Source organism: Diceros bicornis, chromosome 9 (genome assembly GCF_020826845.1).
Source record: "Diceros bicornis minor isolate mBicDic1 chromosome 9, mDicBic1.mat.cur, whole genome shotgun sequence".
NCBI lineage: Eukaryota > Metazoa > Chordata > Mammalia > Perissodactyla > Rhinocerotidae > Diceros > Diceros bicornis.
This window is the reverse complement of record NC_080748.1, coordinates 86,327,201-86,354,132: the sequence shown is the minus strand read 5'-3', so window position 1 is coordinate 86,354,132 and position 26,932 is coordinate 86,327,201. Positions and strand designations below refer to the sequence as shown.

Genomic DNA, 26,932 nt, shown 5'->3' with positions numbered 1-26,932 from the left:
TTAAAGTCATCAAACTGAAAAGTGATTCGTTATTGTGCTTTTGGATTTGGCTTTTGTGAAAAGGCTCATTTAAAATATTGCTTATCTTGACTTCTGTGCAAATCAGAAAAAAAACCCGTCACGTTAGATTTTTTTAGACCATGAAGTTTCTTTTAGAATCACATTTGTATTTCACTCTAGTGTTCACATATGTACTTTAATTTTTTAGAAAAATTAATTTTTAAGCAACGAAAGCTGTTTAATAAATCACTGGATCATTTAAAATTCACTTAATGTTTTAATTAAAGTCTGTTTGGGAATTGCTTTAATGTTTTGTTTTGGTTCATAAACCAGGACATGGAAATGGAATTATTTTATAATATTTTATAATATTATTTTATAATTGAAAGCTATAGTAAAAATTCTCATACCAGTGAAGTTTATTTTAATGTTATAAATATCAAATGACTTCAGTTATGAATAATTTTGAAATCTTTATATCAAAATAGATTCGTTCAAGACCTTTGAGAAAGTATTTCAACAAATGTCTCTAAAGAACAACTAAACTGTTATACTCTTAATGCTTTGATTGGTGGAAGTAATTATTTAAAAAGGAGCAGTTATTTGAAGAAAGGCGTGTGTGATCTCTACTCGTGTACTGGGTCAAGGCTGATCCTTGAGCAACTCCCAGAGTTCCAGAATAATGACACCCTAGAAGGCTTGAGGCCTGGTGGGGACTGGCCGTGTATTGACATATGGAATCAGCAGTTTTTATTGGGCGTCCATGCTTTCTCTGTTCCCAGCAGGTCTTTTCTGGTGGAGCATGATACTCTTATGCTCCTGGCCTAGCTTCCTCTAGACTCATTTTATAGAAAGTTAACAGTAGGGATCCTCTGCAATGGCTGAGAAGAAAGTGAGAGGGGGCGTTTTCTTTAAATACTGTAATGGTGTGGACAGTAAATATTGCGTTCAACCTCCACTTTCTGGTAAATGTGGGTTGCCTCTTGAAAGGAGCCAGGAGGAATCAGTTGCTGAGAGAATCTCGCACTACCTCCTGGCTCTGCATCTGTTCCTCTTTCCCGTTGTGTCACGAGCCTTTCTTGTGGTGTGTCACAGGTTACTCACTGGTTTCTCTGGGTGTGTACTTGTAAGTTATTCAGTTTGCTGGTGATGCTCCTTCTGTCTGCAGTCTTCTTAATACTAGTAAGTAGAGTGGTTCCTAGCTGTCACTTCTCTGTGCCAGCATCTTTCTTATTGTCTGATTTAGATCAATTCAATGTAATGCAAATACTTTGTCATGGTATCACTCTTCTCCTTTCAAAATAAGCATCTGTATTATTTTTAGCCCTAGGAAATCTGAGCTTCATAACAATTTTAAGTATTAGCTGGTCGTGATATATTTTTGTGATGTGAATATCAGCTTAGCAATGTCTATATGAATTTGCTTTTCTCTTGTATTGAATAAATAGCAATGAGTTTTGTTTTCTACTTGAAGATAACTAATACATTTGTTTGATCAATTTTCTGTGCAAGGGAAAAATATATATTTTTATCTTTTATAAAATTAGTAACTTTAACATTACTTGATCCTTGATACAGTTTAGTTTCATCTTTTTTCACTGATCCTTTTCCCTTTTCATTAAAACTTCTTCTAAAATATTTTTAGTAGCATAATATTGCCTCATGTGTCCATATCATTTTACCTTTTTTCTTCGGTTGGACATACATGTAGTTTTTTTAAAACTATTTTCCACTAATATAAATAATGTTATAAGGTTTTTATAAATATATATTTATATGCCTTTGAATATTTCTTTAGAATAGATGAATTGGAAATGGAATTGCTGGGTTAACAGGTATGAATTTTAGTTTTACTTTATATTTACTAATACTTAGTATTTATATTTTAACTCTGTTGGTACCTACTGTCAGATTACTTTTCAGGAAGATTGTACCAATTTAATTTACATCCCCATAAGCACAGCTCTCACTGCTTGAAAGTTGTCTGTATTGCCGTTTTTTATGGCTAACATTGGGTTCAAACAAATTGTCAATTTGATAGGTGAAAATGGAAGTTCATTTTAATCTTTTTTTTAACACTTTTAACGTTATTGATGAGTGTAAACACTTTTTTCTTCTTTTTCTTTTGCTATTTATTTGTTCATTTTTTTCCAGGAAATTGGTTTTTTGCCCATGTTTCTGTTGGGTTGTAATGTTCTTACCTTTAGTTTATAGGAAAGTGTTTTAAAGTTGTTAATGGCTAGGCAACTTAATGAGCAGAAATCAACCAGCTAGTTAGTTTTGTTAATACAGCAAATTTAGAAACGTCCCACCCACCGTAAATCTGAGGCAAAAATATAGAAAGATTCCATAAAGTGCTCCTGTCAGCAACCTTTGGAGGTCTTCATATATTCATAGTGTGTATAGAATGTTTGGTCATAAGTACAGCATCAATAATGATCACCCCAGATATCATTTTAATAATATTCACCAAAATAAGTTGTTTGGAGTAAATAGTTATACTTGAAAATGATTTGCTTAGGACAAAGGGTTTTGACAATGGTCTAGTAAGATGTTTATACACGTTTTTATATATTTGCCATTCAGCTGGACAAAAAACAGTTGTTGATACTAAAATGGTGTAAAGATTTCTTTCTGGTGGTATGGAATTTTTTTGTTAGATTTAATTAGTCTAAAAAGTGTCGCTATTAGTGGCAACTAAGTTTGTATTTCAAGAAACATTTAACAAAATGAAATAGACAAATATAGGTAAGTGAGCTTGTATTCTTTCTGAACTTTTGTGTACTGAGGGGAGGGAGTGAATGGAGGTTCCTCCTCCCCAAAAGAGTGGTATTAAAATAATCTCCTTTTTGGTCATTATTGGAAATAAAATTGAATGTGGTGGGAGTGAGAGGTGTAGGTGACATGTCCCCATGAGACTCTTAACGGCATTTTGTCAGTTAATTGGCAGCTGTTTTTCTTTCTTGGTGATTGATATAATAATGATTCATCTACAATTGACTGTTCTAGACTTAGTGAAATGATACCTTAAAAGATGAGTAGACATTTTTCTCTTTAAAAGTTTCTTCTTGTGTACATCATTTTTGTGTATATGGATGAGTCAGCAGTCCTCGGTAATTATACATTTATACCACATTCTCTCTGCTGGACTTGGAGGCCGAGTGGTTCCTTGTCAGCACAGATGCTGGGCCGTGTTGCCTGGGTTAGTCCCTCTCCAACAGCATCAGGCTGTGTGGCCTCAGCTGAGTTCCTGATCTTCTGCCTCAGTTTCCCTGCCTGGGGGGTGGGGATGATGGCAGCACTCCCTTCCCAGGACTGTCAGGATGAAATCTGTGTAAAGCAGTCAGACTAGTGCCACCCCAGGAGAGTCGTCGTGACCCCCTGCCTGGTGTAGAATGGACACCAGGGGTGTTTGCGGGAGGACCTGAACAGATGAGAGATTCCTAGCAGGAGCTGTGAAATATCCTGGTTCTTACCAACGTCCTTTGAGCCCTTAGTCTTGAGAAGTAAATCAGATGGGTGCTTTGATCAAGCCACTTTTAAACATAGTAGCATCAGTTGTAAGTACAGGTTGAAGGGGGGCTTTTGAAATTGTGAAGAAACTGTTTTAGGGTATTTTAGAAGAAGAAACTTTGATAGTTTTTAACAGCTCTCAGCACTATTTATAGTCTATCTCCAGATGAGCAGATGCTTCTGGCTGAAGATGCCTAAACAATGTGGTCAAGTCCTATAGGGGCCCTTTCTGTTTTTAAATCAAACTTGAAGTTCTTTCAACAACCTTTAGAGGGCAGTAGAGAATTACAAATGAATCCAACACTTAGATCTTGAATAGGCTAAAGAAAGAATGGTCATTCTTGATTTTGTGTTTAAAACTGTCTGCTGTTAAATTAACCTAGTGGGAGAGGAACTGTATTTATGTATTTATTGGACCTCAGTGCAAATGTTGCCTTGCTTTTAGGATTCTTAAAATTACATAGTTATTTGTGGGTCAGCCATAAAAACACAAGTACTTACGTTTTAAGTATGTTTTAAATGTATTTTCAAGGTGCTAGGTAAAGAGATTCAAGGGGTGTTGCAGGTGTAAGTTGTACTTTTTAGGAATTAAAGGACCAAATTATACCTTGTGAATTTGATCTGCGTATGAGTTGGATTTGGAGTTGGTTGTTAGCGCCTTAACCAGGCAGTGAGAAGGTCTGAAACACTTAGAGCACATCGCAGTTGACTGGTTTCTCACATGGAAAGAGAAAGACTTGTGGTGTTATAGGGATTTCACACGTTTGTTATGTGGATTATTTTTTTGAATTCCTTTCAGTAGTGTCCTCATAGCAGTAGCCATAGGTCTCTTCATCCTCAGAGGCTTTATTGTAGAAAGATGTCATTAAAGACCATCCTCTGTACTCATTTTAGACACAAGAAAAGATGATGATTTTTCTAGAAAGAAAATATATTATTTGGTAGTACTTTAAGACTGTAAAAGAAAAGAACACATATTTGAACACTGTTGCTGAATTTGCCTTGGTGCTGGAAACCTTTTGAAAAGCATGTAAATTTAGATAGTTAAGACATAGGTGAATGCAGACTATCTTCTTTCATTTTGAGGATTGGAATCACTCATTCAGTATGTAATTATTGAGGGCTTACTTTGTGCTGCCTGTTCTTGGTATCCAGTGATGGATATGACAAACAAGGTCCCTGTCGTCAAGAAGTTCATTGCTTATTAGGGCAAAATGGACATTTTAACAAGAACTTAAAATACACCGTGATAAGTTGTTTGATATGGGAAAGACCAGGTGCTGTAGGAACATGAAAAGGAGACACCTGACAGATGTGGGTAGGATAAAGAAGGCCTCCCAGAGGCGGTGACGACCAGGTTGGCATCTAGGGATGAGCGTGTTGGTCAAGGGAAGAGTGTGGGAGTGGGGGGTAGGGCAGTGGTCTTGTCAGAATAGCATATTCAGAAAGAGGGTGGGGGATGGGATTGGAGAGTGAAGCAGGGACCAGGTCTTGAGGCTGTGTTGGCTAGTTTGACTTTAATGGCAGTGGGAACATTGAAGGGTTTACACTGAGGAGTGATACTCCTGGATTTGTGTTTCTGAAAGTCCTTCTGGCGTCATTGAGAAAAATGGATCTGAGGGGCGAGGATGGAGGTGGGCAGACCATCAGTTGTAATCGTGTGTGAGGGACACTGTTGGCCTTGGTGAACACAGCAGCGTGAGGCTGGGAGGGTGGATGGATGTGAGAGAGATGTGGGAGGCAGGATTGGTGAGTGACAGTGCCGAGGTGAGGAGGAGCTGGAGTTAGGGTGGAAGCTTGTCTCTGACTTGAGGAGCTGGTAGGTGGTGGTGTCATTCACCAGGCCAGGGAGCGCTGGAGGAGGACCATGTTTGGGGGTAATGCTTCCAATTCAGATACATTAATTTGAGATTTTTTTTGTGTGTGTGAGGAAGATTAGCCCTGGGCTAACATCTGTGCCCATCCTCTTCTACTCTCAATGGGACGCTGCCACAGCATGGCTCGACAAGCGGTGCATCGGTCCATGCCTGGGATGTGAACCTGTGAACCCTGTGCTGCTGAAGCGGAGCGCATGAGCCTAAGCGCTACGCCACTGGGCCAGCCCCAATTTGAGATGTTTTTAAGGATATATGTATGCAACGCATTTGGTTCAGTTGATCTGAAGGCCAGACAGATCGAACTAGAGGTAAAGACTTTAGATGTCATTAGCTTAGATGATACTTGAAGCCATGGCATTAATGAGGTGGCCTAGAAATAGAGAGAGAAAAGAAAGAGTTGTGGAGCAAAGAGAAGTGGAACAGCCTCCTACAGCAGATGAGGAAGAACAGCCAGAAGGGTGGGCAGAGCACTGGGAGAAGGTAGTCTCTCTGAAGCTGGGGGAGGAAGTATTTCAGGGAGGATCAGATAGAGCAGAGCTGCAGGAAATCAGCTAAGGTGAAGACTGAAAACTGTTCCTGACAGTCAGGTGAGGTGACTTGGCTAGGGCAGATCAGTGGCACTCACTCTGCAGTGAGAAGACGATGGGCGATAGTCACTCTTGCACAGAAGAAACAGAGGTGACTGGAGAGCTTTGTTTAAAGAGTCATTTTAAATGCTGATGTGAAGAAGAAAATAGAGGTTGACAAAGGAAGAGAGGAAGAGGACATTCAGAGCATGAAAGTGGGGCGGAGATTAGCCTTAAAGCTGTGCTGGTGATGAGTGTGTGGGCTTGGAGGCCAGAAGGTGGAGGCCCCCACCTGATGGCTGCTCTCCCTTATGACAGAGGAAGGAGGAGGGAGAATGGAGAGAAGGCAGTGGATCAAGGATTTGAGGATGCTGACGGCTGAAAACAGCTGTTTGAGAGTAAGGGAGAAAAAATAAAGGATTTCCGGGCAGCGTGGGGGACTTGCTGAGGTTGAATGCCATCAATTTTAGGTTGACACCAACATTACGTGATGATTTTTTTAGCAGATGTTTTTGTTTTGAGTCATTCAGTTGCATTTTTATTTCTAAATGTGGATGACATTAAAGAATCTAGAAGATGTTAGCTCAGAGCCTGTCTTCCTCAGCAAAAAGAGGAGGATTAGCATGGATGTTAGCTCAGGGCTGATCTTCCTCACACACACAAAAAAAATCTAGAAGATTAATTGGTAGTGGAGAAATTTTGCACTCAGGTAAATCAGAGAGTATAACATAGAGAGTTAATGATTTAATCACTATACATCTATTATCAAGTTGTCTTAATGCCAGAGAAAAATTACTGGATTATGAAGTAGCTTGAAAATGAAATGTGAGAATATTAGCAAAAATGCCTAACACGCTACTAAATCTACCTGTTCTCCAACTGCTGTGGGCTGTCGGTGTAACTCCAGTGGGAAACTTTAGGGAGACCCAAGAAATTTAGAGTAAAAAGAGCATTAAAAACTTGAATTTTCGTGGAATTGAGCTTCTTCCGTTACGTACAGAAAATTGACTTGCAGCTAGATGATGGAGGGTAGCCACAGAAAAGTTTTTATGCTTCTGTAATAAATACAGGGTCCCCCAGAGAGAGTGCTGAGGGTAGTCGACTTAACATTTTCATAAGTCGTCTCTCAGGAGTGTGTGATGAAGGCTACAAGTTTGTCAGTGATGCTAAACTGCCTCTGGTAGGAAAACGTAGGGATGGTAAGTAAGTGTAAACTGCACAGTTGTCCCCCAGGCTGTATACTTAACCGAGGGCGTCGCTGTGAATACACGCAGAGCAGCGCGTTTTAGGAAATATTCAGAGCGTGCTAGAGACGGTGGATAGCACAGTGAGACCTGAGTATTGTTATGTATGATTTGTAAAGACATTACTCCGTTTGTTTCCTGATGAAAAAGTCCACCAGAATTCTGTGATAAAATTAAGAACAATAAAAAAAAAAAAACCTTCCACAAATAGTATCTAGACTGTTTCGTATAACTTGGATTGCGACGCTACAGAGAACTCAAATCACACCCAAGAAAGACCTTGAGAACCAGTGTGTGTTGTGCACGCCTGTGTGCATGTTGACTGCTTTTAATATACGCAGCCTATTCTCCAAGGAAGACTGCCGTTCCAGCTCTGGGTTAAAACCCAAAATAGAGAAGCTTACTTATACCATAATATGGATGAGTATCAGTTAAAACAGCATTTTATTATGCTCTTTTACATTGGAAAGTAATTTAGTTAAATAGGCTATGAGTATTAGGCTAGAAATCCTAGCCCCCTGTGATAGTTTTAATAGGGAAGAGTACATTCTTCATTCTAAGCTTACAAATCAAATTTAAAGCTTATAACCTGTTCTTTGGATGAATGTTTACCATCTTCATGGATTACAGATTCCTAACGTGGAAGATATTAGGTGGATTTGGAGCATGTGCTGATCTTCTGAGATGGCCGTGCTGTTTCTTCTCTGGCCAAATAGTGTATGTTAAACCAGGCCAGTGAAATCTGCGCTGTGTCACTTAATCCCTAACTTGTAGAAAGGAGTATTTTTTAAATTACATATTGCCACTATTTTTTTCACGCCTGTCTGTATATCTCACTTCCTCATTACTCTCTTAAGAAGGGACAGGAACAGTTTCTCGAATAACAGTGACAAATTATTTATCTAGGTAGCTTATTAAAGGCATTTGGAGCAGTAACAGAAACATGTCAAGTCTGACCCATATTGAAATCTCCTTGTAGTCATTCCTCTGATGGCCCATCTCTGATGAACCCTCATGTATCGTAGTGGCCCATGATACTCTGGTAGGGCTTTGAATGAAAAATGAAGAGTGTGAGCAAAGAACGGCTGCTACTTGGTGACCTTTGAGCTTTTTGATGGTTTTATAATCTCGTAAAGAATAGAAGCGGAGTCTGGGCTCAGGCCCATCTCCCTCCAAGGTTCATGTTTCTCTCAGGTGACAAGGTCACATTCAAGTACTTAAGGAAATGTTAATTTTTTCTCCAAATAGCTGGGGAATAGTAAATGTTTCATGCACAGCAGGCAGTCTGATTGTAAAGAAGCCAAAAAATTGCGCTTATATTTATTCAATATGTTGCATTATTATAAAATAAAATTTTTTTTATTTAGTTTTCAAATACAATTATTTCTTTTTATGCCATTTCTTTTTACGTCCTTATATTCTGTAAAATTATATAGTGCTACTTGATTAGATAGCGAAATCCTTGTTTAGCTTGAATGGCACAGAAATTGATTATGGAAAGGTTGTTTCCTGTTTTAAGGGGTCAAGAGTTAAAGCTAGTGATTTTTTTTTAAGGTAGATTGCAGATACATGAGAGGGAGAGCCTTGTGTTGGTCTTAAGTGTGCTCCCGATGGTGTCTAACATCAGTTCTGTGGCTCTCTTGCAGAGTTCTCTGGGGTGCTGCATCACTGCCATATCCTGGCATCTGAGATGGTCCATTTCATTCATCAGATGCAGTATTACATTACGTTTGAGGTACGTTCCCATCATCTGTTATTTTAGTTTAAATAAGTCATGCCTTCTGCTTGTGTGTGGTGTATTTTGTAAAAGACACTGTACTGGGAAGAACATGACCTTATCCCTAGTTTCTCATCGTTGTTTCCCAGGTGCTTGAATGTTCTTGGGATGAACTTTGGAACAAAGTGCAGCAGGCCCAAGACTTGGACCATATCATTGCAGCGCACGAGGTGTTCCTGGATACCATCATCTCCCGGTGCCTGCTGGATGCCGACTCCAGAGTAAGACTGATGTGTTGTTTAGAAACAGGAAGCAGAAATAATAATAGTCTTCTTTCCTTGGGTTCCTGTCAAATGGAGGATCTTAGAAATCACCTGATGCCCACATTAGTAGTAATTAAGGCAGTTTTATTAGTAGTTTGATGTTCCAGGAGTACTGTTTCTGAACACAATTGGAACAGTAGTGCTGAAACAAGACATACTCTAAAATGGATATAAAAATGGTGAAGGATATGATAATACCTGTCTATTTCTAGATATAATAATAATATCATCTTCTGGTTGTTTAAAAAAGAAGAATTAATCATGAGTGATGGTTTTGAGTTGCGGAGGGATAATATCTGAACACAATAAACCAAGTAGACTGCTGTAAGAACAAAACAAACGGTAGGTGACCTATCTGGAAGTTCAGGAGAACGGAGCCCTCCAGGCTGCATGTGCATTTTCTCCTGTAGGATGACAGTCTTCTCTGTTTTCTCTGTTCTGCCTTCGTGAAGTCAGCATCTTGCTGCATGAGTTAGAACGTAGGTGTCTGTGGAGGTGAACCCTAAGCTTCCCAGGCCCGTGCTTCTCTCCTTTCCTTTAGGCCCCTGTTCTCAAAGTTGCACGTTCCATGTGGCAAGTCTTCCTGGAGTTTTGATTTTATTCAAAGATCTAGGGAAATAAGGGACACGTTGCTTTCACTTGAAACAAATGTATCTTGAAGTAGGAGGCAAAATTTCAAGTGCGTTTTTGATGTTAAATGTGCGACTTCAGAGAAGTTTCAGGCTTGCAGAGGGCTGCTTCCGACTAGGCCTCCACTCTCTTCAAACACTGCTTGAAAGGGCTTTCGTTTTGTCTTCACTTTTAGTATATCTGGGTTAGTCACACATGGCTGGGAAAACATACTTTGATATGCCACATTTCATTATTAAAGAATTATTGATCATATGTGTTAAAAAATTGCTCAGATCAAAGATGCTTCTATATAGAATTTTTATAAATACATTGAAATAATGGCATAAGAATAATTTAAAATACTTTGAGTGTAAGTAGTAATTTAAGAAATGCACATCTTGGCATGATTTTATATATAGAAAACCCTAAAGAATCCACCAGAAAACTTTTAGAAGTAATAAACGAATATGGTAAAGTTGCAGGATACAATAATCAGTTGCATTTCTATACACTAATAATGAAGTAGCAGAAAGGGAAATTAAGAATACCATCCCATTTACAATTGCAACAAAAAGAATAAAATACCTAGGAATAAACTTAACCAAAGAGGTGAAAGAGCTGTACATGGAAAACTATAAAACATTGCTGAAAGAAATTGAAGAAGACAAAAAGAAATGGAAAGATATTCGGTGCTCTTGGATTGGAAGAATTAACATAGTTAAGATGTCCATACTTCCTAAAGCCATCTATAGATTCAATGCAATCCCTATCAAAGTTCCAACAACATTTTTCACAGAAATAGAACAAAGAATCCTAAAATTTATGTGAAACAATAAAAGACCCCGAATAGCTAAAGGAATCCTGAGAAAAAAGAACAAAGCTGGAGGTATCACACTCCCTGATTTCAAAATATACTACAAAGCTATAGTAACCAAAACAGCATGGTACTGGCACAAAAACAGACACACAGATCAATGGAATAGAATCGAAAGCCCAGAAATAAACCCACACATCTATGGACAGCTAATCTTTGGCAAAGGAGCCAAGAACATACAATGGAGAAAAGAAAGTCTCTTCAACAAACGGTATTGGGAAAACTGGATAGCCACATGCAAAAACATGAAAGTAGACCCTTACCTTACACCATACACAAAAATTAACTCCAAATGGATTAAAGACTTGAATGTAAGACCTGAAACTATGAAACTTCTAGAAGAAAACATAGGCAGTACGCTCTTCGACTTCGGTCTTAGCAACGTATTTTCAAGCACCATGTCTGACTGGGCAAGAGAAACAATAGAAAAAATAAACAAATGGGACTACATCAAACTAAAAAGCTTCTGCACAGCAAAGGAAACCATCAACAAAACAAAAAGACAACCTAACAATTGGGAGAAGATATTTGCAAACCATACATCTGATAAGGGCTTAATCTCCAAAATATATAAAGAACTCATGCATCTCAACAACAAAAAAACTACCAACCCAGTTAAAAAATGGGCAAAAGACCTGAAGAGACATTTCTCCAAAGAAGATATACAGATGGCCAACAGACACATGAAAAGATGTTCAAAATCATTAACTATCAGGGAAATGGCAAATCAAAACTACAATGAGATATCACCTCACGCCCGTCAGAATGGCTATAATTAACAAGACAGGAAACAACATGTTGGAGAGGATGTGGAGAGAAGGGAACTCTCATACACTGCTGGTGGGAGTGCAAACTGGTACAGCCACTATGGAAAACAGTATGGAGATTCCTTAAAAAATCAAGGATAGAACTACCATATGATCCAGCTATTCCACTGCTGGGTATTTATCCAAGGAACTTGAAAACACCAATGCATAAAGATACATGGACCCCTGTGTTCATTGCAGCGTTATTCACAATAGCCAAGACTTGGAAGCAACCTAAGTGCCCATCAAGGGACGAATGGATAAAGAAGATGTGGTATATATCCACAATGGAATACTACTCAGCCGTAAGAAACGATGAAATCCAGCCATTTGTGACAACATGGATGGACATTGAGGGTATTATGCAAAGTGAAATAAGTCAGAGGGAGAAGGTCAAATACTGTATGATTTCCTTCATTAAGTAGTAGATAATAACAGTAAACAAACACATAGAGACAGAGATTGGATTGGTGGTTACCAGAGGGGAAGGGGGGAGGGAGGAGGGAGAAAGGGATAATTTGGCACGTATGTGTTGATGGGTTGTAATTAGTATTTGGGTGGTGAACATGGTGTAATCTATGCAGAAATAGAAGTATAATGATGTACACCTGAAATTTATACAATGTTATAAACCACTGTTACTGCAATAAACAAAAAATTAAAAAAAAAATGCATATCTCAAGACTTTTAGCCTCTGACTATTACTAAACCTCATCTTTATCAAGCTGAGATCATAGAAAGTTTGTGAATTGTCTTTCAGTTGACACATTTATTATTCAGTAGATGTAGATGAGTATTGTCATACGCTGTTGGATGAGTTGATGTAGTAACGACTAGGACATTGCTCCTGGACTCAAGGCCTTCACTGCCACGTGTGTCCTAAGTGTCCTGGTCAGACAGCACAGGGGCTCTGCAGGCAGATAGACCGAGGTCTCAGTCTCACTTCACAGCTTTTGGCCCCAGTGTTCTCGTGTTTTAAAAGGGTACGATACTCGCCTCTCTTCTGTAGATTTTTGAGAAGTAAGTTACGTAATTCATGTAAACTGTTTCTCATAGTACCTGGTACATAACTGTTAGTTGCTACTGTTTTTAACCAATTAAAAGTCATCTCGTGTGTGTGTTTATGGAGATATTTATGATAGATTTAATTTTTTTCAGGATTATATTATCCTACTGAGGATTACACCCACACTGAAATCAGATTAATTGTGGTAAATAAGAACTCAGTTGGTAATATAGGAGTTTTAGCCCACTTAAATATGAAAATTCTGTATGAAACGAGTTCAGTAGTCACCCTTCTTGCCTCTAGAAGATTTCCACTGATATGAACAGAATCCAAGGAGAAAATATTTTTGCCTGTAACATAGTTTTCTTGTGATAATGGAATGTTTACATGTGAGTTGGTGCCAGCTAATTTCACTGAAGGAATCATTATGCTAAAGGCTTTGTAATCATTTCTGAAATTGTCCCTTGGCTGATGGTTTTACTTTTAATTTGATGGTTTATTTAAAATGACCACTAGGGATATTTTTGTTTTCTAAGAAACTCAATATTTCAAACAATCTGTTATTGATATAAATTAAGTATATTTTTATTATATCACTTAGTAAGAAAAACAAGCCTGTTTGATACACATAATTTTGAAGTTGGAGGTTGTGGCATGACAGTTGCAGGTGTATGTGTACATTTTGTAATTTGTGTTTATGCATTGTTGAGAAAAATCCTGAAGCACAGTAAATTGTAGCAAACTGGTGTCACCACAGACACACTTTTGCAGTTACCCTGTATGAACAAATTGCTAAATGAAGCTCATATTGTACCCTTAGCTTGAACGAAACAGCAGAAAATCACCTCATAGATTAGTTGTTCCAAAAATAATAAATTTTTATTTGACTATGGTAAAAAGCAAAGTAGAGGAAATATTAAAAACAAAAAATTAGACCGTCTCTATCTTTTGCTTTGCTTTTATGTTATAAAATAAGACGCCTCCAAGAGAACAGACCACTTTTGGGATGCGCACGGTGTTTGCTGTGTGAACCTTGGGGTCGCTGTCACAGCTGGAGGAGCAGCTTCACTTGCGCAGGTCCTGCTGTCGGCCCAGCCAAGTCTGCGCGCTGTTTGCCACAAGTGTGTTGTCGTGAGGGAGAGCGAACACGAACTGTTCCCTTTGCATTATCTGAGTTCTCTTGGATTAGGTTGTTCCAGGGGTTGTTTAGCAAATACTAGTCAGTTTTGTTTCACGTAAGAGTCAGACATTAGCTCACCTGCTAATGGTGCTGCCTCAACTTGGTAAATGAAATCTGAGCCTGCGTATTACTGTCCCTTCACAAAGGGGCGTGTTTTAGCAGGGTACGGGTGTCCATCAGATAATGGTGAGGGGAATGGCACTGCAAATGTCTGCACTAACTCTCAAATTGTCTTCAACAACGGAGTTAGTCCAAGGTCTCAGTTTCTCCCCAAATCGGCTTTGTTGTATCTTCCCATCCGTGAACCTGGAGCCTCTCCAGTTGTCTAGTTTCTTTTATGTTTCTCAATAAAGTCATACCATTTTTGGCCTATAAACATCTTACACATCTTTTGTTAGATTATTACTAAATTTGTGGAATTTGGCTGGTCTATAGGAATGCTATTAATTTCTTTACTTTGATCTTTTATCCATTTTTTTATTCCAATATTTTCTAGATCTGCTTAAATCGTATTTTTTACAAGGAAAAACAGTTTTGTTTCTTTCTTTCCACAGGGTATGCCTTCTGCTGTTTTTTCTTGCCTTAGTGCGTTAGCTAGGTTGATTAGGAGCACGGTGGGACTCCTTGTCTTATTCTTGAGATTAAGGAGATGTTGTCTTGTTTTGCCGTTGACTGTGGTGTTTGCCAAGACATCTGATAGGACCTTTATCAAGTTAAGGAGGTTCCCTTCGAGTCCTAGTTTGTTTACATGTTTTATATAAATCACGAGTTGGTGTTAAATTTTAACATGATTTTTTTCCGTGCGCTATTGAGATTATCTTTTGTCCCCCTCAAATTGTTAACGGATTTTTAAAAAGTCTAAGATGGCAGAGGATAGAGTTAATCCTCCTCTTCACTTGTGGTGCACTGTTGTCCACGTCCACAGAAGACCTCTCATGTTTGTTCGGTTTAATGTCACCTCCTTCACCACCTCCCCAGTCCCTTACCCCTACCCTACCATTGGCACCAGGGTTAGTGTGTTTGCTGTCTGACCTTAGGTATATACATGGTATTTTGCATGGATATATTTTATATTTACATAAATGATTTTCTGCGGTGGATCTCATTGTTTCCTCCTTCTTTCTGTGCCACACTAAGAACAAACAACTAAAATATGGTAGATTTATACTGAAGAATACTCTGCAACACTTACAAGCAGTGAACTAGAAATATGTACTGTGACACTGATACGTTTTCAAAACGTGTAGACTTTTTCCCCCAGTGTTAAACCATCCTTTCATTCCTGGTATAAAATACGATACCTATTTTTTAAAACCTCGCAGAATTTGTTTTTTATATTTTATTAAGAGTACCCTTTTTCATATTCTCCATGTCTGGTTTTGGTTTGTGTCACACACAAAAAAAATGAACATTGAGATGCTTTCCATTCCTCTCTAATCCTTGGAATAGTTCCACTCCTGACTCAGCTCCTTACTACTAGCTTTGAACTTTGGGGCGGCACTTGGGGTTTGTGAGGTTGTTGTGAGGCCCGGAGGTGATCTGCAGGGAGAGCTGGTGTTGTTCTGGTGAGACAGAGTTGCTGTGCTTTCCCGGGACCTGGTGCGGTGCTGCTGCCTGGTAGGTGTTCGGTGAACGTCTGATAATGAGTGAGTGAGCAACAGTGAGCACTGAGAACGTGAGCTGATAGCTTGTTTTGTAGTATCTTTTTACTAATTATCACTATTTTATTTGAAAAACTTAGTAATAAGCATGTTGAGGCTCTATTGATAAAAAGAAAGAAATTTGTCTTATCTCTTCAGGCACTTTTAAACCAGCTTAGAGCCGTGTTTGATCAAATCATTGAGCTTCAGAACACTCAAGATGCAATATATAGAGCTGCTCTGGAAGAACTGCAGAGACGATTACAGTTTGAAGAGAAAAAGAAACAGCGTGAAACTGAGGTATGGTTTTTAAACTGGTGGCTTTATCAATGTAAATAATGAACTTATTGCCACAGTAATCACAAATGCAACAAATAGCTTTCCTGCTGAAGTGTTCATGAAGCTAAGGCTGTGCTCACGTCTACCTCTGGGGTCCTCAGGAGGTATTGCCTGTTTTAAAGGGAGTGGTCGCCATCATTATCATCATGTTTTAAAAAATGAAGACAACAGTATTCACGAGAATCACAGATCTCTTGCCACTTTTCATTAGTAAATGTCGAGATGCAGATATCCGTCTGTATTGGTGTCTCTGCAGAGTGGTACCCTGACACTGCACCACTTCATTGTCTGAAGCTGGTGGATACATATGTACATATGGGAACCAAATTTCTGCACCTGTGGCTATTTTCATTGTGACCTTACTAAACTATTTTATGTCTTCCATGACCTTGAATTACAAAGATTTATTGAGCACGTTTGGTGGTTTATGGGATTTCTTGTATTTGATATAATCAGTATAATGTTTTACTTTTTTTTTCCCCCCGAAGCCCCAGTAGATAGTTGTATGTCATAGTTGCACATCCCTCTAGTTGCTGTATGTGGGACGCGGCCTCAGCATGGCCGGAGAAGCGGTGCATTGGTGTGCGCCCGGAATCCAAACCTGGGCCACCAGTAGCGGAGCGTGCGCACTTAACCGCTAAGCCACGGGGCCGGCCCCAATGTTTTACTTTTTAAAGATGCTTATTCTTGGGGTGGTGACAAATTTTTTGGTTAATATGGTTTGATTAGTTTATTTTTGAGTATTTGTTCCCTTAAAATTTGTGTTAGAGGGTCGTATTTAGGTTGGAAAATTCACAACTACTTAGAGCACATGTTGTTTCTTCAGGATAGTTTGGAAACAGGAATAGTACTTCATTTGTATTGCCAAGAGCAGTTGTTTGTGATTCTGAAATGTGAAAGTGTGCACAAAGAGCCTCCTGACCTGTGCTCAGGCAGACTGAAGATTCAACCCTGACTGTAACTCAGTGGCTTTGTGCCTCTGGGTGACTTGACTTCTCTAAGATGTAGTGTCCTTATTTGTAAAATGGGAGTGAGTTACTTGTTTACATGTGGGGATGTGTGCCAGTTATTTAGCATTTAGTGAGTATTTAGTAAATGCTAGCTAATGCTGTGATTTTTAAAACTGCCCCCATGTCCCAGAGAATCTGCCCTTCTGGAGGACTGCTAAACTATGTAAAATCTACAAAAATCAGTCCTTAGGATTTTCACACTCGGATGAAAGCATGGCGGCCAATTGTGTGGGAGCTGATGGTTCTCTCTCCAGACTGTTAACCGTGAGCGCTGGAGTGGAACAGATCTACATAATAAGTCAGCTTTATTCACTGTATTTTATTCAGATATGCTTAGGGATACAGTAGGAGATCTAAAAGCTGAACCTATATCTGAGAAATTATTTAAATTTGGTAGGCAAAATAATTTATGATGCAATCATTGAGACCTAAAGTCCACTGAGATTTTAAAGAGATTATGCAAGAAAACTCATAAAAAGGTTTCAGAATCCTGCGAGTGTGCTGTGATGTAAGTTGGCTCTGCCTGCTTTACAGTCAGCATTTTGCCTTTTCTTCTTCTCATCCTGCTCTTGGGCAGAGGGTTCCCAAGGGTCTTCTTCCTCCTTCAGTCCCTTGTCCTTAGTTCTCTGTTTTCTTTCAGCTTTTCTCCTCAAAACTCCTCCATTTATAGTGATACTTCCACTTCAAATTCGGGATTAAAGGGCTTTTTTTCTTTTAGTATCTTAGACATTGGAAATCTTGGTTTCTAACATTAGCATATGCAGTTATTTGCTATCCAACGACACTCACCCCATACATATCTATACACACACCTGTCTTAGAACAAGAGTCCTGGTGCTGCGCCCGGCAGTGTCGCAGCAGTTAGTCGGTGGCAGTGTGTCCCACCGGTTGAGCGCATCAGATCCCACATTGTAATGCTCCTGCAAACAGTTACTCCCGTAAGGTTGTGCCACCAACTCAATACAGTTAGAATGATTGGTCTCATTTGTGCTTTTAATTTTTAGGGATAGCTTTTAGTTATAAAACAAAATTGAATTTAATTATGTAACATAGTTACTTGTTTCTAAAGTCAAATCTACAAAACAAAGCATTTAGACAAGTCTGGCTTTTGTTGCTCTCCACTCTGTACTAGTCTCTGTCGTGAACGTGGGTGTAAAAGCCCAATAGAATATTGCCAAGCTGTGACGTATCAAAGGATAGGATGTTACCAGCGAGTGCCGGTTTATTCCAAGAATATGAAGCTCTTCTGTCATTCTAGTAAAAATATTGTAATTGACCACATTTACAAACTAAAGGGGAAAAATTATATGATCATCTCAATAGATGGAGAAAGTACTTTAATTCCAAGTAAGATCTGATAAAAGGTTTGTCTGAAAAATCTACAGTAAAACATTGTACTTCATGGTGCAGTGTTGGAAGCATCTCTCTGGTTGTGGGACCGAGACACCGTGCTGTCACCACTTTATTCAGTGTTGCACTGGTGGGCTAGCCAATGTTATAAACCAAGAAAAAGAAATACAAAGTGAAAGAAAGAAAGAAAGCTGTTTTTCTTTTTTTTGCAAAAGTCATGGTTGTGGACGTAGAAAATCCAAAATGATCTTTAAATAAATTACCAGAATTAATAAGTGAATTTATCAAGGTTTCAGGAAACAAGGTCAGTATGCAAAAGTCAGTTGTATTTTTTCCTATCAGCAATAAACATACTGAAATTTTAAAAGAAATGCCATTAAAAGAACATTAAAATGTAATAAAACATATGTAAGACCTCTATACAGAAAACTGTAAAACAGGGCTTGGCAACCTAAGGTTTGCAGGCCAGGTTTGGCCTCCCGCCTGTCTCTGGAGACAAAGTTTCCCTGGGACAGCTGTGTCCGCTCCTTTACATCTTGTCTCTGGTTGCCCTGGGCTGCAGCACTGGAGTTGAGTGATTGTGACAAAGACCATATGGCCCCCAAACACTAAAATATTTGCTATCTGGCCCTTTACAAAAAGAAAAATTGCTGACTACTGCATCCCTGAGAGATGTTAAAGCCACCCTAAATAAATAGAGATGTATATCGTGTTCATGGATCCCAATTCTAATCCCAACAGTTTATGCTTTTTTGGGGAGATAGAAAATGATAAGCTAATTCTAAAATTTATGTGGAAATACATAGGGCCTAGCATAGTGAAGAGAATATTGAACAAGAACAGAATGAGAGGATATACATTTATAATGGAGTATACATATATAGTCAAGACTTAAAATATAATTACAGCAATTAATGGTGTTGGCTCAAGGAAGGATGGGTCAGTGGAGCAGAATAATGTCCGGAAACAGCCCCGCAGGATTAGGGTCATTAGTTGCTGACGAGGTGGCACTGAGAACAGTGGAGAATAGAGCATCGTCAGTGGTGTTAGGTGACTGTCCTGACCCTGCCTCACTCACACACATGTAGAGCCACCACGAATCTGAACATGAAGGTGAAATGCTAAAGCTTTCAGAAGGCAACATAAACAATAACTATAAAAGAAATTAAAGATGAATTATTATGTTACAATTAGTAATGTCTGTCTGTCAGAGACACCCTTAAGAACATGAAAAGGCAAGGGAGAAGATATTTATGTACACGTAAGTGACAGCTCATCCAGAATGTATAAAGAGCTCTTACAAATCGATAAGATAACTCCGTTGAAAATAGGCCTTACATTTACGAAAAGGTACTCACCCTCTAATCGTCAGGTAAACGAAGATTAAAAACCCCAATGATATACTTTACACCCCCCAAGAGAATGACTAAAGTTTTAAAATAGACAACAGCAAATGTTGGTGAGGATATGAAAAATGGAGTACTGCCATGCCCTGTTGGTAGAGGCTAAGCTGTTATAGTCGCTTTGGAATGCTGGTTGGCTGTGGCCTAAAGCTGAATTTAGGAACACTCTGACCCAGCATGTGCACTCCTAGGTGTTTCCTCAACAGGAATGCATTCTTAGATGTCGCAGCTGTCATACCTCATAGCTGGGATACTTCCAGGAGATGACGGTGGTAGCGACGGGAAGGGGCCCCCAGAGGGTCTTCTGGGGCGCTGGTAATGTCCTGTTTCTTCATCTAGATGGTGGTGCCTGGTATATTCATCTCGTGACAGTTTATCATGCTGTCCACTTAGGATTCTTGTACTTCTTTGTATGGATTATACTACAAAAAAGTCGTATATTTTAAAAATTGGTTTAAAAAAATAAAAGAGGTTGGTAGGAGAAGAAGAGATAGGAAGTAATATTAAAGTTTTGTAATTTCATCATCTTTAAAAACCCAGCGTCAAAAAACATTTTTTAAAGCTCAAAAAGTAAATAAAACAGTTATAAATATATTAAAAGATATAAACATGAAAATAATGTCTTCTAAAGTCGGGTGGCAAAAAGAAGGAGGGCATTAATCATTATTGCTCAGGTTAGGGTGTTAATGCCATCCAAAGTAAAAAATGATGAAAACGGTATGTTTTATGAAGGTACAGTTATAAAGGTATCCGCTAGAACAAAAACGTAAATCTTCCAGATTATCAGAAGAAACACAGACCATGTGGTAAAAAATTACCACCCTCAAGTAAACCAGAAAGCATGTCATAAATATATAACAGAACAAAGACCAGACATACCGTCCTATCGATAAAGGTAACTAGATTGAAGCCACCTAGTAAAAGAAAAGCCCTCTCAGAGAGAGACACCGTTGGGTTGGTCCCCCGGTAAGTGGACTGGATTGCTTGTCGTTGAGGGTGGCTTGTTAGAGGACTGAAGGGCTAGTTGCCCGGGCCGACCTGCTAGTTGGGAAGTTGTGGTATGGAAGAGACGCTTGGAACAGAGTGATGCAGACAGTGTGAAGAGAAAAGAGCAGACAGGCACACTAAAGAAGTGAAATTCTGCAAAGGAAAGCAGGCTGCAGATCAGGGCGAAAAGCGGTAAACAAGATGAGGATGCCTTATTAACAGTGACAGGTGCAGGTCATGACGATCGAAACAGTCCAGTATCAGTGGTCACGAAACAAGAGTAGGAACTACAGGAAGAAATGGATCAAAACACATCAGTATTAGAATATAATCCAGCTTCTCTCAGACCATGAGAGCTCACGTGCACATAAAGAAGTAGCACACGGTAATGAAACGCCATCCTCCTCAATGCTTGTATTAATAACTAGAGAGAAAGTGAGTAAACTGGACACCCCACTCAACATTAGGAAAGCAACAGTGAAATACCCCTGAGGGGGCCAGAGGCCTTGTCTACTGGTGGCAAGAGCAAAAGTTAGTGAGGCAGAAAACCAAACAAAGGAGCTAATAAAATCCAAGAGCGGCTTTTGGGGTACAAGGGACGGTGGGGAAGTAAAATAAGCTATTAACTAGCCTAATAGGTAACGGGAGGAGAAAGCACAAATATACAGAATAAGTGAGAGAAAAACCATATATGATTTTGCTCAGTTCTGTGGAAATAAACCTACATCATTTGAGGGAAGTTAATGATTTTCTATAAATTTTCAAAATTGAGCCCCAAAGAGAAGGCAGATTCTAAACAGCACAACTACCGAACAAGAAATAAAGTTGTTGTGTAGTTGGCCACCTGAAGGGGACCAGGTCGGACAGCACCGAGAAATCTTACCAAACCTTCCAGCAGTGGTGAGCTCGAGTGCTCTGTAAATTATTCCAAGTCATAGAAGAGGAAAGCTTCCAAATTCTGTGTATGAAGCATTGTGAAGTTGACACCAGTACGCAAAAAGAAAGACCAAATCTGGGTTATAAATATTGATGGAAAAAATGTTACATAAAATATTAGTGGAAAATATTTAACAGAATATTTAAAGAATAATTAGCCAAGACTGGGGTTTATTTCAGGAATGCAAAGGTCAAGGAAATCTATTAGTGTAATTCAGCATGTTAATTGATAAAAGGAAAAGAATCCTATGGTAATTCCTATATATGCTGGTTGAAAAGGCATTTAGTTAAATTCACCGTTGAGTGCCGACCCTGTGGCTTAGCGGTTAAGTGCACACGCTCCGCTACTGGCGGCCCGGGTTTGGATCCCAGGCGCACACTGACGCACCGCTTCTCCGGCCATGCTGAGGCCACATCCCACATACAGCAACTAGAACGATGTGCAGCTATGACATACAACTATCTACTGGGGCTTTGGGGGAAAAAAAAAATTCACCATTGATTGAGAACAATCTTTTAAAAACAGACGTAGATGGATATATCTCCAGTACATACATCATGCTTAGGGGAAATAGTAAGAAGCATTCCCATTAAAGTCAAGAGTTAATGTGAGGTTTAAGGGGTGCCAGTACTTGAAACCACCTGGTTTCACTTTTATGTATACTGTCTGTATTAAAAATGTGTACAAGATGACAGAAAAATATAAGGCTATTTATTACAGCATTGTTGGTAATAGCAAAAAACTAGTGAGCTTGTGACAAGTTATCTAAATTGTTACATGTTATACAGTGTAATACTGTGGTTATTAAAAACAGAGTTCTCGGGCAGGCCGGTGGTGTAGTGGTTAAGTTCGCACGTGTCACTGTGGTGGCCCAGGGTTCACAGGTTCAGATCCCGGGCGCGCACCGACGCACCACTTGTCAAGTCATGCTATGGTGGCGTCCCATATAAAATTGAGGAAGATGGGCCTGGATGTTAGCTCAGGGCCAATCTTCCTCAGCGAAAAGAGGAGGATTGGCAACGGATGTTAGCTCAGGGCTCATCTTTCTCACACACACAAAAAAACCCAGGGAGTTCTATGTGTAGTCATATGTATTGATATAAAATATTTCCAGGGTACATTAGTAATTGGAAAAAGTAAGCTGGAGAACAATTTGGCATCAGAAAATGATCACAGTGTTTTAGCAGTCCAGGGGCACACAAAGCATGCATCCCCCCTCCTGACCTTCCGTCTCAGTCCCCTCTGACAGCCTCTCCATCCAGATTTTAACTTAATTTGGTCCTTCTGGTTCTTCAGGGCCAGTGGGGAGTGACAGCAGCAGAGGAGGAGGAGGAGAACAAGAGGATTCAAGAATTTCAAGAATCTATACCAAAAATGTGTTCACAGCTGCGAATATTGACACACTTCTACCAGGTACGTGTTAGAGGAACAAAATGCTTTCCAAATCCTCGCAATGCTCATTTTCTGTAATTGAGAGGTGCCATCAAAATGATTAAGAAGGAGTCATTTCCATCATTTCCTAGCGCTTTTTATGCACATGTGAGTAGCACCCACAGTGGTGTCCACCTTGGCCGGGACCCGTCCCAGGGATTCTGGTCTGACTACTCTGTGGTGCGGCCAGGACTGGGAACCCCGGCCTGGGATGGCTCTGGTGTTGGGCAGTGAGTGGGAGCTCTTGGAAGACGGCTCAGGCTTCTTTGTGAGCCAGAGGTGAGGCGTGTGCTGCAGGCACGCTGGGGAGAGGCGTGCGCTGCAGGCACGCTGGGGAGAGGCGTGTGCAGGGAGCTGTGAGGAGCTGGGGCAGCCGGCGTCGGGGGCGGTTCAGCTCAGGTGGCAGATCTGAAGTTGCTGAGGGAAGCCAATTGACAGGGTCCATGTGCTCTGCTCTTTATTTCTATGTTGTGGGTGTGGTTTCTGATTTTATCTGTTTCTCACTGTGATTTTAGTGATGGAAATATAGATGAAAAGAGTTTATAAAGGATTTTCCATTCAGTTACTGATGACTGTTAGACAAATCAAGCATTGACCCTCAGACCTTTAAAGCTTATGTTGTTGTGTGCTAGTGTCTTCATGTGGTTCAGAATTTAAAATGAAACACCACCCCACTGTTCTGTGGGCATCTAGTTTGCTTCCCAGGGTGGTTGTACATTTTAAATTTTGTATTTTTCTTCAGCATAACTAAGGGGGATATTTGTCCATTTTGCAAGTGGTCTTACTCTGACATTGGCTTACTAGTTCATTTTTGTTGAAAACATGTTTCATAAATGGTGGTAATGACTGGTTTATGCTCAGTGCAGACATATCTTTATTGGCTAGATGTTGTGATGACGAGCTGCCCTCTTGACCCCATGTAGTGTACATAGTGTGTATTCGTATTTCTTAAAGGTGGATACCTGGTGGTCATGTCCTACTGTTAATTAAGGTGTTTGTACAGCTGCACAAGGAGTGATTTATAACCTAAGAATGTGTCCATGCGCTCATTTCTAAAAGAGACAATGATGGCTACACAATTTCCTGATAGAGTTAATACATTTTTTAAAAAGTAATCTTAATCAGTATAATCCCAGTTTTACTCGAATTACGGTCTTAATCTTCTTTGTAAATCATTACCATTCAGATTTCTTTTTCTTAACAGAGAAAGTCCTTTTCTGTTCTCTTTGTGACGGTGCTTGAAACGGTAGGGTGATGACAGTCATTTACTGCTTGTGAATGGTCACCCAGAGTCCTAAACCTGTGGAAAGAAGTGTTCCCCAGATTTGCTTGTAGTGAGTTTCACACATCATCATATCTCAGTTTCATCGTTTAACAGGAAGTCACTGTCTATATTTTTAGCAATATCATCCTTAGGAACTTTCTCCTAAGTCTTCTTTTACCTAGGAAGACAAAGTGACGTTCGCACAGAGGCACACTGTGCTTGTTCAAATGTAAAATTGCTGTGTGTAATATATATGAGTCTCCACACCTACCAGCTCTCCAGGACTCCCCCAGAGGCAGGGAGAGGGAAAATGACAGCTGTTAGAGTTGAAGAGGATTGATAAGGATGTATGGTGTTTCAGTGACTTTTCTCTGCAGATAAGAACTTTTCCAAACTGAAGCTGCAGAGACAGCAGCACTTACCTTGACCAGAGAGATGTCTGCCAGCTGTGAGGCAGGCTGTGGAACCTGACAGGGATGGAGTTTGTGCTTACTGAGTGACTCTTTCAACCCTGAATAGAAGCAGTCAGTAATTTTGTCCTGTTAAAGCTTTCATAAACTTCTGAAAGCCCATCATCTTTACAAAGCCCCCTTGATGAGGAGGTGATACAGCCACATTCTGCCCCAGCCTTCAGGAAGGCGACCACAGCCTGACGTCCACAAAGGCCCTGGAACCCTAATGTCCTGGTGTGGAGCACGGTCTCAGTCTGTTCTCCCATCAGGGCTTTACGGTTACATACTCTCTCATAACTCATGTGAAAGATGAAAGTGTAACTAACACTGAGTTTTATATTCAAAATACAAAGGATAGAATGTTTTAACGTCAGTTGCTTGGCTGTTTTGCTTATTCTGTAGAACTTAGAGCAAAAAGGAACAATCTGTTGGTTAGTTCTTTTAAACAAAATGTGTGCATTGCTAATCTGTGTTTGTAAAATGGGTGTCTTCCCAATCCGGGCTGCGGTGGCTCTGTGAGCTCTGGGTTCCCGGAGCAGTTCCCGTTACCCGGCTGCCTGCCATGGGAGGTTCACGTAAGACTTGTGGATTTGGGAGGAAAAACAGCCCCAGATGAGATGAAAATGGCTGGGGCGTGGGTGATGGGTTTTGTGGATACTTCCTTTCTGAAATGAGTGTTTTATTCTTTGTGGTTCTTTTTAGGGGATTGTGCAGCAGTTTCTGGTGTTATTGACTACCAGCTCTGATGAGAGTCTCCAGTTTCTCAGCTTCAGGTTGGACTTTAATGAGCATTATAAAGCCAGAGAGCCAAGACTCCGAGTGTCCCTGGGCACCAGAGGGCGGCGCAGTTCCCACACGTGAGGGGTTTCGTATCCTTGCAAGGAGCTGCCCGTGCTGTTTATTGCATCATTGGACATAAACATTCATATTTAAATTCTCAAGGCAACTGGCATGCTGCGGGCGTCCACCGTTCCTGCCCCAGACACTTCAGTGTTGCGATGGCATGGCGTCTGGTGGAATCAGTCTTGTTTTTATACATCGGAGTTGAATATATTTGTAATATCGCTCAGTTAAATAGGCTGGTTTGCACTATACAGATTTATTTCTAAAAGTCTTCATGTTTAAAAGATGCCACACTTTGTTGAGGCTTCTTAAACTCTCCATGATATAATTTATGTTTGCCACAAAAAAATCAGTTTCTTTTAGCAAAAACTAGGGCGATGGATATCCATCAGTTGAGATGGTGATGTCATCGCTATTTTTTTAACATCCTCTTTAGAGGCAATTTTTGTTAATACAATCAAATTAAATTAAAACAAAATGTCCCTACTAAGAAGATATATAGAATATTTTATTTTGTTTTTAGTGTTGTAAAATATTAAGAACGTTTATATCTTACTGTGTCTACACATGTTTATTCTTTTCTCTTCCTTCAAAGTTTACATTTTTATATTTAATTTACTCTTTCAGATAACTTGTAGAACAGTGTAGAACAAAGTAGGAGTGCTATGGAACAAAAACATCCGTCACCTGAAGCAGTGTGTAAATATGGGTGACTAGAAAGTTAATGAAGTATTTTATTTTCAAAATTCTAATAAGCATTGGAAAGAAATTGACTTGAATAATGAAGATTTCCTTTTTCCTTGCCTATTTTTTCATTGTAAATATTTATATACTACTGATCAGATGTTGGAGGGAAATGTTTTTGTAAAAATGTCATATCGAGTCACATAAATCTGCCTTTATTATGTTGCATAATAAGTGAAAACTTAGAAAATTAAAAGCAATTATCTTTCACATGTATTGGTTATTTCTTGAATAGTCTGTGGAGAGACACGCTTCACTCACCAGGTTTGGAGGGCAGGGGTTGACAGGGTTTGATTTAATGTGCTTCAGTATATGAATTATTTAATCAGTGAAACCAAGAAATTAGGCTGTGCAGCTTGCATTGTAGAGCTGAAGGGAGTGCCACCACTCAGGGCTTGTGTGACATAGCCCTTCCGGTATCTGCTGTCCACACCTGATTCTTGGGGGCATAGAGTCCCTCTCAAGTGAAAGGGACAGTCGCGAGTCTTGGCTATGTGGAAGTGCATCTGTGGTGAACTTCTTAGGATGTAGATTTAATTTTAGTTTAAAAATTCATAAAATGAGAAATCTGGAGGAGGTTTCTCTGCTGCAAAGTGTCCCAGAAATGGTGGTGTTTTGTGTATCCCCAGGAGAAAGGTCCCAAAGTTTTTTGAACTTGGAGTCTGCTTTTATTTTATTTGAAGCTTTCTCCAGAGATTAATCCTCAGTGGAAACCACTCTAGAAAATGCTACTCTAGATTTGGGGACTAAAACTCTATTTAAGCTCAGGAGCCATCAAGTGATTAGGCTTGATTTGTGGGTTATGGAGGAGCTT

The 26,932-nt window shown here is 39.6% G+C and overlaps 1 protein-coding gene across 1 annotated transcript in view; it reads left to right on the top strand.

Moving 5' to 3' along the window:
- Nucleotides 1-26,330, top strand: part of TUBGCP3 (tubulin gamma complex component 3) — a 79,747-nt gene extending 53,417 nt beyond the window's left edge. The window contains exons 18-22 of the mRNA XM_058548504.1: nt 8,847-8,935; nt 9,067-9,198; nt 15,518-15,658; nt 22,681-22,797; nt 25,234-26,330. Coding sequence (XP_058404487.1) covers nt 8,847-8,935; nt 9,067-9,198; nt 15,518-15,658; nt 22,681-22,797; nt 25,234-25,392 — 638 coding nt within the window. The 3' untranslated portion in view covers nt 25,393-26,330. The remainder of the gene's footprint in view (nt 1-8,846; nt 8,936-9,066; nt 9,199-15,517; nt 15,659-22,680; nt 22,798-25,233) is intronic.
- Nucleotides 26,331-26,932: the final 602 nt, after the last annotated feature.